The sequence below is a fragment of the Amblyomma maculatum genome, chromosome 2 (assembly GCF_055883805.1).
Source record: "Amblyomma maculatum isolate TAMU_Amacu chromosome 2, ASM5588380v1, whole genome shotgun sequence".
NCBI classification, from domain to species: Eukaryota; Metazoa; Arthropoda; class Arachnida; order Ixodida; family Ixodidae; genus Amblyomma; species Amblyomma maculatum.
In genome coordinates, this window is record NC_139345.1 from 19,121,557 (window position 1) to 19,134,417 (window position 12,861).

The 12,861-nt window shown below is 48.4% G+C and overlaps 1 protein-coding gene across 1 annotated transcript in view; it reads right to left on the bottom strand.

Moving 5' to 3' along the window:
- Ca-beta (Calcium channel protein beta subunit) overlaps positions 1-12,861 on the bottom strand; it is a 122,368-nt gene that overhangs the window by 91,847 nt on the left and 17,660 nt on the right. Inside the window, exon 2 of the mRNA XM_084593415.1 lies at positions 9,891-9,971. Within this exon, the coding sequence (XP_084449541.1) occupies positions 9,891-9,971 (81 nt within the window). The remainder of the gene's footprint in view (positions 1-9,890; positions 9,972-12,861) is intronic.

A 12,861-nucleotide genomic window follows, 5' to 3' on the forward strand; every position in this document is an offset into this window, starting at 1 on the left:
GCATTGCCAGAAATAACGCAGCCCAATGGTGCATAGTAGAGCTCCGCTTATTCCCTTCAAAAAACAAACAAACGAAAGTAATAGCATTACCAACAGGGTGAAGCGGCTGCTTCAACCGTTTCGTCCTGTGATAACCAACGAAAGCTGAACGTATGGTACGTGCAGATTAGGAATTGTAACATGCATTCACGTTTTTCCTATAGAAGTAATGAAACTTAATTTGTCGTTGAGAAAGCGTATTAGCGTCGCCTACCCCCCAGCAGATACCACACCTGCCACTTACTTTTATTATTTATGTTTACTTCCGTTTACTCTTGTCGGCACCTGTACAGTCACGGACAGAAGAATAGTGACCTTTAACAAGCGAAAACAGCGCCTCTCTGATGCGCATGGAAGTAACATGTACTCTTGCCCTTGCATATAAATGCTGAAAATATTTGTAGCGTTTCGTTCAGCAGCGCGACAGAAGAGTTTGAACGATAAAGCCTGGTCCATATTATTGTGTACGACTGTGCACGACAAAGCGGCGATTACAAACTGTGCGCGCAATTTTCTTCCTTGTAACAAAAACCAGCTTCAGCAGACCAATGTTCCTACTGGCTCCGAGAGAGGAGATTCGAGATGCAGCTTAGCCGGTAATGACTGCCGCAGACTTTTCTAGTAGTATTACAAAAGGGTATGCAAAATAAGATACAAAATATCGACGACGCCGAAGATCAAAGGCGCAAGCACCAGTGAGCATCCGAATCTTCGAATTTCAGCGGCGTCGCAGGGATGTCTTTCTTCCGCGGTGACAGGTCATTCCAAACGGGGCCCGAATCGGACTGGCATAGACCGGCTGCTGACGTCAGTGGTGACGCCATCGATGCGCCGTACCCGCGGCCCCGTTTTGGACCCAAGCCAATTTGCCAAATCCCTGGCGATTATCGGACGCCGCTTCCCTCTCTCCCCGATTCACTAGCGCCATCTGGGCACCAGCGCGCGAAACTTTCTGCTCACGTCATCGGATTCCGCTCCGCTTCCGCAAGAGGAGGAGCTGGAGTCTAATATCGCTCTCGTAAACTTTGCGGTACGCAATATACACAAGGAAGGCAAGCGCCCACAAGAAACGGCTCTACAAAAAGCGACGGTTCACTGACTATGGAGTTTTGGTGCTGGACTCGAGGTTAGAAACCCTTGCTGTAAACACACAGCCGATCTGTGCCGATCATGCTAAAGGCAAATGCCACCTCCAACAATATTGTTTACCCTATGCGCATGGTAGCCTTAGTACGCACCATGTGCGCCACAAAACACTACACACTTTTCGGCAAACGAAAATCGTTTTTTTTTTTTTTTTTTAGTAGTATAGATACTCCTTGTGATAACATTTCTAAAGAAATGAATAACTGAGGAAGGACTAGCGAAACTCATGGTTTTTCAAACAAACTCTAAAAAAAAATGGCGGCGGTTAACAAAAGTCAAAAATGATGTAAAATCGGAAAATTTTGCAATCACTCGGCCCGTAGTAATGGCGTCCCAACGACTCGCTGTTTCCCGTGGCAACTACGACGAGAAGGCACGCTTAAGCGGCGTGTACTGTGAGAAAAGCGAACGCCGACTGCATAAAGCTACAGCATCGCGAACGAACGCCAGCGAAGAGTAACCACTTTTTGTTCCCCAGCGTCTACCTTTCGGTCTACCTTCCACTGAAGGAAAATAAAGCTGCTGGTATAGACGTTTGCAAAAACTCATTTTTTTGTTTTCTTTTCGGCTCGAATCGGCTTGGCGCATATTGACGTAAATTTCCGGTTTTTTCTGACCAAACTGGGTAACGACACCGCCAAAAAGACATGTGAATAAAAACAGATCGCCATATGCCTCTAGCGCTGTGTGTGTTCGTTTCTGTCACCATCCAGGCGTCCTTTCGAGCACTTCAAATTTGACACTCACACAATGGCCCTGAAACTCGGTTTCCCGCCGCTAACTCAAATCCGGTAAATAGCCTAATTATGCGACACACCGCCAGGTCCATGTGTAGTCTGCTACGAAGCATTTTAAACGCTTGTAAGAACGCCACAGATACTCTAAAATGTCTAGAAACTTGTCACAATTTTATGCCATATCCAGCTTCAGCAAGATGAATTCCAGCCGAAGTAAAATTTCATTGCAGTTAACCTTAAAATGGTAAGCAGCGCAACAATTAAGTTACGCGACAGTAGAACAAAAAGAAAATGACGGATGATTTAGCATGGTTATAGGTCAGATACGAATTAGGGGGGCTACCCATAGAGTTCCTTACACTAACTAGAGGGAAAGCTGAGGGCGCTGCACTTCAGCCACCATGGGCGCGCTAAGAATCATGGGCCGGTGTGCTACTTGTTGCGGGACAGTCGGTTTTTCTCGGGTACGTGGAGTGGCGTTGCTGCAATGTTTCTTTTTTTGTCATCATCATCATCTGAAGGTGCGTACATAGACCGCGAAAGCCATAGTAGCGAAGGCGCAAAAGCAGACGTCGCCAATAAATGGTTTCTGTTTCCCGAAATGCCGCTAAAAACTTCCTTAAATGATTGCACAACGATAAATATTTTCATAACATTTTTTTTGTTTCAAAGTGTGCCTATTAAGTGCGAAATATTGGTATTGGTGCTGCTCAAAACTAAGCCAATAGGAGAAAGAGTCATCGCTTATATTGGATAAATCTCACACTGGCATGCTTTTTCTCTCTCTTTTTGTAATTTACAGTCACAATATTCAATCTTAGGACATTATTTATGGTAGAACAACGTTTATCTTTGCATTAGTTTTGGCCAAAAGTTGTAGTTCTGCACTCGGTAGCTCACCGGCCCATGATGCTTTGAGCGCCCATGGTGGCTGAACTGGCCGTCTGGAAACTCCATGTAAACGCCCATAGACGGCAGCACAGCTTTCCCTCTAGGTAAGAGTAAGAAACTCTATGGGGCTACCACTTCGATTTCCACTTCGGGTTGGGTTTTGGGTTGCGCATACTCATAGGCACACAATCGCAGGCTTAAGCAAGACGTACGGACGTGATATATAGATCTACGGACGATTCCCACCCGAAAGCTGCTGCCTAGGCTGGCACTTCTTGACAATTCGGTCATAACATGTCGCCTCGCGATGTCCCAAAAAACGCCGAGTGGCAAGGCGTGTAAACCAACACCGGTGAAATGCGAAAGTGGGAGTCTTAGTGGTACCTCATCAAAAAAGTATGGGAGATACGCTCTGCATTTAAGTGTACGACGCGATAGCGTAGGCTACCAGCCCACATATAAAGCCCGGCTTTAACCAAACCGCCTGCGTGGTATAGGGGTAACGTGAATGCAAGGGCTGAGGACTCTGATATCAGACTACCATGTGAAATGAGAAACCCCAGTTGGCAGCTCCTGCCAAATGGTATAATGTCAGACAACCCTACGGTCACTTAATGTTCGGCCATGTCAGCTGCCAGCTACCGCTACGGTCAGGTAAAACGGAAGAATGCCGCGGAGAGTGGCCCTCAAAAGGGGTTCACCTTTAGTGATGTCGCGGGCGACATCCTATAGCGTGAAATGACAAGTGAATAGCAGAAGCGTGCGGGATATGTGATTAACCTCGACGTCATGGCAATCAGTCGACGCCACTGGCTGAAGAACCTCCTTTTAGGGGTATCTGCCACTGCGTTCTTGAGTTTGTCCGGATGGAATTGTAAACTAGCATACATACAGTCGCAAGATACCGCTTGTTCCCAAGCCGTACAATTGTGCCTTGTGTGGCCTATTCTGTAGCGTGTCCAAAGGGTCATATGTTCGAATCACGCCTATAACGTAAATGACCACGCTGGCTTTTCTGCGGCATGGGAGCCTTAAGCTATCGCGTAAAAAAAAGAAAGAAAAAGGAAGCATCCCGCGTGCTTCCAGGGTCGGCGACGGGCCTGCTGCCTAAAGCGAAAGCTAGCCTTTACCTCAACCTCATCGATATGAGGTGCAGCAAATTGCAGAATGCAGTGTCTAATATGTACTGAAACCGAAAGGAGAGAAAAACAAAAAACAAAAACAAACAAGCAAGATCGCTGCGGCTAAGAATCGAACTCGGAATTGCAAGTAGTTATACCGTTGATATCCTTTCTCGTCGATCACATTCTCTCTAACTGCCTCTCACGCATCCGTCTGTCATTACTGCATACAAGCCGCAACATTATCAACAATGACAGGCCAAGTCAAGCAGCTGGCCTGTGCGCAGACGCCCTGACGTACTGGGTTCGCGTATTTCTCACGGCTTAAATAGCGAGCCCATAGTAAGGTCGCTGTCGGCTTCTCTCGGTAAACTCGCGATGCTGACGTCAGTTCCACTGTGACCCAAAACAATTCAAGCCGCGGACCACCAAAGGCCGCCAGAATAAAAATGTCAAGCGCTAGACTTTCCCGAGACTGTATATTTTGACTCCAGCCATTTAAACTCTGACGTCAAGAGGAGACGGATGTTCTCAGGTGTTTACACGCGCCAATACTTTCAGTACGTCTCGTGAAAACGAAAGCTCTGATGTCACCCCCCACCCCCGGGTTTTTTTTTTTTTTTCGAGGACAGACCTTTTCTCCATCCAGGCTATGCCTTCCGAAAACTCTCGGCTGTAGCTATCTTCAAAGGTAACTGCCAAAAATACGTAGTGGGAAAAGGTACGCAGCTAGCTATCAGGAGAGAGCAAAATTTCTTAAGTGCTACGGTCGCGCAATGAAATTAAATATGCAGGTTGAAGCTGCAAATGTATTAGCTGAATTATCATGAGTTAGACAACGACTAACGATGAAGTCTGTTCGTGCATGAGGGCCCCCCAGTACACCGCGGAGTGCTCCCTAACCTTAACCGGCATGCGCGCGTAGGCGCACGTAGACGTTGTATATTAAGACATAACCCGGAATGTTTCGTTTGTTTTAACTTGTTTCACGTCTGACTCAGTCGGCAGAACTCTTCGAATAGGAATTCTTGCCCACTGTCGCTTTCACCTGTCGGGCACGCAGGAAAATCAGGCTGCAACCGAGACTATGATTCTACAACATTGATGTACTCGGCGCGATTCACCAAGACAGAACGCTATGCTTTCTTTTTGTGTACATTCCTTTTAATAGTTGCACGTGAAAATTAAACTTTACTACTATTAGCATCTCGTGCCAGTTATCTCACTAACCAAGACTACCCGCCGATGTGCGTCAGTGAACCGGACGAAGTGTTTTGAACATTCGGCTCTTGTTCGACTGGCAGATGGCAGTCGTATACTTTGCGCTCCGGTGCAAACACTATACGTAGGGCCCAGTACAGCACATGCATGCTGTATTAAACAAAACTGATGACGTCCCCGCACATGTAAAGAAAGCATGTGAAGTGCGTTTATAAATTCTAGCCCGCAACTGTCGATCGTTATTACTTTAGGGAGCCTGTTGGAAGTTGATTACGGGACGCCACAATAGAAAAAAGTTCGTCAGTGGCCGAGCACGAGCCATCAAACTGCCGATGAGAGGGTGGCCTGACGCCGTCGGCGTTCAAGCAACTATACAGGAGAAGGGAAGTGAGGGGCGGTGTAAACGGCACCCCACAGATGCGAAGAAATAAACAGAATGAGAAAAAATTAAGGATCGATTTAGCGCGCTTACCCGAAATGTGAATTATGTGTGCTAGAATTTCAGTTTTCGCTTTGGTTCCGGGTCGCACATAGTCATAAGCACATAGTCATAATCTACCACATTATGTGAAGGAGCATCTGCCATATAAAGCCCCGCTGTAACCAAGCCGCACGAAAGTGTCTGTACGGCCTAACAGTACCGTGTCCGACTCAGGATCCAAGAGCACCACCGGTGGGTTCGATTAATCATTTCTAAAATGTGCTGCCCAAGTCGAATGTCTTGACAATTCTTCCATGACACGTGGTCTCGTAACATTGTAGAAACCGCCTACGCAAACACGAACATATGTCGCTCGAGCGTGCTTCACACATCGCACAACGGCTAAAAATAGTGTAGTAAGCCATTTAGTGCTAACGCACTAAGTAAGGAGCTACATGAATGGAATTCATCGACGCCGCGAGGAAGGGATCTCGACCACTCAGCGGGCGACGCGGCCCAAATTGGGTAACGAGGCAGCCGAGGCCGCTTCATGCCCTCCACCCGCAATGAATCACCTGTTTACAGAGCGGCCACGCAATGCGCGGAACATAGTCCAGGAAACGGAAGCCTGCCCCATGCGTAATCCGCGCTGCTCGCAGAAAAGAGCGGCTGAAAACAAAGCGGGCGCCGGCAGCAGCAAGCCCTCCGGAGAGCCTTGATGGGAAGCCCCTCACAGCGCACTCTATCGAAAGGATAACCAAGAAAAGCGCCAGATCCGCGCCAGCAAAGGCGAAACCGGAGCAGCAAGGAGGTCGGTCGCTCCGGAAGCGCATCTCTGGATGGAAGAGGTCGCGAGAAGAAGCCGGCCAGCAGCTGCCACAACCAGCAGCGGCGCGGACAAGATGTGTCCGACGGCAGCCGTCTCCGCCGCGCGCTGCCCCTGTCGGCTCCCGGGGCACGACGCCGGCGCCAGCACTGCGGCTCGCCCGCCTTTCCCCGCCCACCCGTGGAGGAAGGCGGCGGCGAAATGAGCTTGTTATAAGGACAGACCGCCGCCCAGGATGAACACACAAACATCAGAGCCCTCGCTTTTCCTTAGATTTTTTTCTTTGGGAGCCGTCGGCGAGAAACGAAATTCGCTCAGCAGCGCTGTACCAGACCACTGGCTCGCTCGGCGCTCTTAAAATTTACGGCTACACTGCAAGCACGAAGAAACAGCGTGGAATGCGAACCAACGGTAAGCAGCAAAGGAGGCAGGGGCGCCATTATTGTGCCGTCATCGCGGTCGCTCATCTATAGCCCTCGATGGAGGGAAATACAACTGCCTCTCGAAAAATGACACTCGTTATCGAGGCCAGCTCGTCACAAAAGGAAAACGAATAAACTGGGAAGCAAGAAAAATATGCATTCGCTTCAGGCTCCGTGCCGTATATACCTATATATACCTATATACACACACACGAGAAAGACAGACAACAGGAGCAACGTCGTCGGATTAATCTCGTAGTTACATCACACTCCCGCTTGGCATTTCTAGCCGTCGTTGCCTTTCAACGCGACGGAGGCCCCAGCGTGGGCGCTGTCTGTGTCCGCTCTGCGAGGGGTGGTAGATGGCAGGCGACATGGCCAGGCACTGAACAGTGAACAGCAACAGTAAATAGTCTGCGGGTTGTGTGACGTCACGATACCATATTACGTGAACGTATTCTGGCAAAAGCTGCTGCAAAACTCGAGTAACTCCTCTAATGGGCTTATATTTATGCCAGGTGGTCCCATCATGCGGCAGCCTATGACTGCAAGAGCGAGGTAACAGGGGCACAAATTAAGGGATGAGTGATGCAGCGAGTAGAAAAGTGCATGTATACGAGGATCCTCAAAGGGAGCCGAAAAACGGGAGCCATTAACGCTGTCACGTCCCACACGTAAAGGCGGAGCTTACGTGTGTCTCAGTTCGGTTTCTCTTTTTTTTATTTTTTCTGGACTGCATTCACCAGAAAAATCCTGTCAATGCGACGCCAGTGCAACCTTTTCCGAGCGCTCTAACGGTCGTGGGCAAATATTTTGGCAGCTACACAAATGTACTACATTGCATATGCGCTTTTTAAGTGGACGCTCCATTCTGGTGGTGCCCGAAGCGCGGGAGAGAGAAATCAAGTGATTTATTCTTTGGGCGCATTATTAAGTGCTCAGCGAGTCGTTGGCTTGCCATATTAACGCCAGCTGATCGTGCCACTGGTTGACGCACGCCAGGACCATAGGGAGGGATAAGGAGACCGTGGGAAATTGAACCGCAACAAGGGGTGAGAGGGTGCTTAGGGAGATCAGCGAGGCCGGTACAGCCTAAACAGCTTGTAATTGTTCCCGATTGTGCATTGCCTCAGCACTCCTAGGTGGGCTGACCCAGACGATCCCAGCACCCGATATTGAACGTCGTGGGCTAACTGATGAGCCAGGACAAAGCATAGCGCCCGAGCGTCTTCCTTTTAAACTTTGGCGAAAAGTGGCAGTGCGCTCGCTCCTGCGAGCGTCACAAAAGCGATGTGCCCGCCACACGTCGGGGGCATTTTCCTCTGCACTGCGCATAGAGGTGCAGATGAAAATAATTAAAACGCGACATCTGCTACAAAAGCACCGAAGCATGAACACCAGGAGCATATGCGGAGAGCTCCTTTTGGGTCTGATCTCTGTTGTGCCTCATCTTCCTCGCCACCAAGACAAAATTGAAGACAGTGTTGAGTCGTCGCGAGATATCTGCATACTCACGGTCCATGCCTATGGTTACTGAAATCACTCGAAGTAGTCAGCCATCACGCATACGTGCACAGTGCGTTGAACAGATGTAACAAAGCTGTGAGAGCCTGCGGAAAAATTCTGAGTTGCTGCGGATCGTCCATATTTCGTGAAACAGTCACAAACGAGCGTGTGCTGCCACACGCAAACTCATACCTCCATTAGATATTATCAAACTGAGAGAACTCAAGCCAACACGAGATAGCACAACGACAAATAAATGTATAGTCGCGCGCTCAAATTGTCGCGTTTGATTTGTAGAGCTTCAAACGTGTACGTCGCGCCGGTCTCCTAGCGGGCCCATCTTCCGCACCGTTGCGCAAGAGAAGCAAAGCCTGGTCTACCACGGTATGCGGCGGCTCCCCGAGCAAGCGTGGCCAGCGACACTTCTCTCCTTCCGTGATCGTTGCCGGGGCAACGAGTCCCTCAGCCCCGAGTCAACGTGGGATGCCAATAAAATTATCCCTCGGCTCGTGTCATGCCCACTTGCGGACAGCAGCAGCAGCAGCGTTCGTCTGTTTACAGCTGCCTGCCCGGCGGGAGTCCGGAGACCGCCAGAGCGGCGACCGGCCAGTCGTTATACGCGCAGAAGGACATGCACAGGACACCATCCGCCGAGAGAGGCCAGATGAAGCTGTACACGCCGCAAAAAGTAACGAGCGTATGCGTTCCAGCAGTCCCGCTATAAAAAGCGGCACTGACCTGGCGTCATCTTGTATCGAAGATCCTAACCAGTTGGTCCGATTGAACTACACAGGCGCAGTCCGAAATAGCGAGCCACGTCGGCAAGCATGATAATTATCCGCAAGCATAATAATTATCCGCAAGCATGATAATTATCCAGGCTCTTCGTTAGTCGCATGATTCCGAGCACAGCAGAGCAACGAACCACTTAGACACACCATCCACGGTAGACAAATCGGAGTGCATTACACAGGTAGGTACAGTACAGAAATGATTTAACACGGGCCGAACGTACTGGCTGAAACTATAGGACGAACTACCTTAAAAGCTGGAAGGGAAACTTACAAACATTATAGAAGGAGATTAATTGCACCGAATTTTGCCCTCAAATAGGAATGATTTAGGGTACATGTAGATTCTTTGAACATCACATTATATGCATCAGAGGAGTCAGCATCGAAGAAGAAACAATAAAGCGAGAAGAAAAAAATAAGATAGACAAACTAATCAAAGCCATGTTATCGAATAAAACAAAACCAAACACAACAAGGTAAAGCAAACTCGGGAAGGAAACAGCAATAGCCAAAGCAAACGTATCAAAGGCAAAGCATCGATGCCTCATGCGCGGTCAGGTAATCCACCGCGACAGCAAGGTCAGACAATAAAGTAAGAAGAAGCGCCAAAGTACCCAATGAACAAGAAAATAAATCAGAAGAGCCCATTTTGTTCGGGTCAGTGACATGCACCACTCAGGCTCGCGTGTGCCCGAGGGGACGTGAGAAAAAAGAAAGAGATAGACAGATGTGACAAAGAAGGGCGTGTCACCGCGCCCGTACTTACCTGCCTGGCGAAGCTGTTCGAACTGTCTGAGAAGTTCCCGTCGGGGTGCCGGATGCGTTCGCGTCTCTTGTTGACAGATGCCTGCCAATGGAAAAAGAAATACAAAACAGTGAGCACAACGAACGCACGAGATTCACAGTAAGCAAAAAAAAAAAAAAAGCAAAACGTATAGACAACGAATGCTGAGAGCTGACAACACTCCAACAGGACCAAATATAACGAAGCACGCTAGACTCGCCGAGCCAGTGACGCTCGCCTGGGTCGGCGTCGGCAAGCAAACTGCGCTTCACTTCGACATCGACGTCGTGGGTGGCAACTGGCACGCTGGTGTTTTTAAGCTGCAGCTCTGCCCTTCTAACCATTCAACTCCACCACTAAAAGGTATTGGTTAAGGTACAGGGCGACGTGTCAAAGATCCTCTCCCTACGCCCATTTGTTGTTGTTGTTTTTTTTCTTATTTCGCGCACCGCCAGGACAAATGGCTTACTTTGCATGCTTTAAAGTGTGTACTACCGCGAAGCATTTTTTTTTAATCACAATAACAGCCTACAGCAGCAGCCGAAGTAAAAATCGCAGAGATGCACTTAAGCACCCAATTAGGTGCGGCATTGCGATTCTATTTAGGGGTCTGTCCCAAATTCGGAAATCGACCACATGTTAAGAGGTATGGGTCCCGTTCGAACGTCAGTGAACACACAATGCACAATACATGCGTGATGGATATACATAGAGACAAACTGTCTTTAGGTCTACTTGTCTGTATCTGAGCGTAGAGAATTGATACCTTGATCTATGCAGATTGGTCCCAAGGTACGACATCACATCCTCTTATGGGGCAAGAAAAGCTTTCGCCTTAACGCTACAAAGCGAAGCCATTTCCCAACAATCCCCACAGGTACCCATTAGCACGTTGCTTTAGCTAGCGAACACTTCTACACCGAGTAAATCAACACTCCATCTGAGCTACGGGCTTGTTCGGCAGAAAGAAAGGCGGGGAAACACACTCTCTGACGACTCACGCGCACGCTGCAGAGAGCTACAACAAAACGCCGGCAACAACAACGCCGGATTTTCTGAAAAAAAAAAAAAAAAAAAAATGGTGCATTTGACGTCACCGCGTTAATATACGTTAATATATGAACTTTTCGAACAATTGACCCGAGGGTCGAATAAGGTCCGCCGCAGTATTTTTCTCCGCTGACTGCTCGAATGTCGTGACCCACACTGATGCCGCACACCATCCTGCAACGATCCGTATGCGCAGGATAAAGGGCTAGTGCCGCTACGCGGCGCATGCGCTAGTGTGGCAGCGTTCACAATGATGATACATGGCCCCTTATACTGAAGGCGGCAAGGCACAAGCAAGTTTAGCAACCTTGCCTTGATTTCTAGTCTCGGAGGCAATGGCTCATCTGGCTCTATTCACTCTTTTTCGTGGCCAAGAAAAAAAGGCAACTCTTCTCAAGTACAGCTTAACTCTCGTAGAGTTCACACACTGAATTCGTGTTGCGTCCCCTTGGCGGAGATTAGCGTTGCGTCTGATAACAGCTATCGTTTTAACACCACAAGTTAGCACCACCGCTGTCGCTTTACTACTACTCATTTTGTACGATTACTCACAATAGTATACAGTAATGTTAGTTCAAATATTCGATTCGGTAGTGACAATGTGATATTCGCACACCCCTGCAAACAGGTAAGCATAACAGCAGGATCAACGCTTGCAATGCGCGTCGTGCGCGATAAAAGGCCACCAGCTGATATCGCGTGTGTGTGTAATATTTATATATATGTGAAGGTACAAGGCCCCGCTTTAACTCGGGATCCAAGGGTCGTGGAAGGCTGTATTCCGATCTCACCCTCCCATCTCGGCCACCCACATCACGTGATCTTGTGACGTCACACAACCCGACGACCAGTCAGTGCACGGTTATCTGTCCCCGGCGAACTAGCACCTGCTATAGCTTGACCAACATTTTTTGCTCACAATGCTAACAACGCCTATGCCAGACTTTTGGGGGGCGGTACCTCCACTTCCGGATGGCCGGAGTTTTCTGTTCAAGTCCGGCCTTTCTGGGACAGCTTTGTTGTGAGGCAATTGTGGGACATTGTAGGACTTTTATGCATACGTTCATGGGAATGGTTTAAGCTTCGGACGAGCGGCTTAGGTTTTTCCTGCAATTGCACCGAGTAGCTACAACTTGACATTGTAGGACTTTTATGCATACGTTCATGGGAATGGTTTAAGCTTCGGACGAGCGGCTTAGGTTTTTCCTGCAATTGCACCGAGTAGTTACAACTGCCACACAAAACCAATTCGAGGCGCTTTTTAGAACAGTTGCGAAGCAGTTCCGGAATATGGCAATGTACTTTTATTAACATACTGACAAATGATTCAAGCTACGGATGCGTAGCAAAATTTTGTTTCTGAAGTTCACCCTGGGCAACGAGAAATTAGGCTGACGGGTGCATTTTTGCAAAAAAGAAAAAAAAAGCGGAAAAAAACATCAAAGCTGCCTTTCTAGGTGCAGATATACTGACCTCTATGGTGCAGTTTTACAGTTTGTAGAGTCCGACAGAGACGGACTCCTCATTACGCACAGGTACCGCTATACAATATGCGGAAAAAAAAAAAAAGAAAAAGAAAACGTTCATGAACTTTTTCAAAGAATTTGCCCAAAAATCACTGGTATGTTTATCGTGGTTCCGGACACCTCTGGGTAATCAGCGGCCTTTTTTTCACATCACTGCTGAAAGGGCGTCGCCAGATCGCGTAGAGGAGGAGGAGGAGGAAACAACTTTATTTAACGCATTACATTAAGCGTTAAGAATGTCCTGGGCCAGGGTCACCAAGGCCAACTGATCTTGCAGCTGGTCAGAGGCTAACCAAGCCCGCCACGTTGGGGGAGGAGGGTGTGGAAAGTGAGGAGATTGGAGGGCGACAGGACATGAAAAGATGCAATGCTCCAAG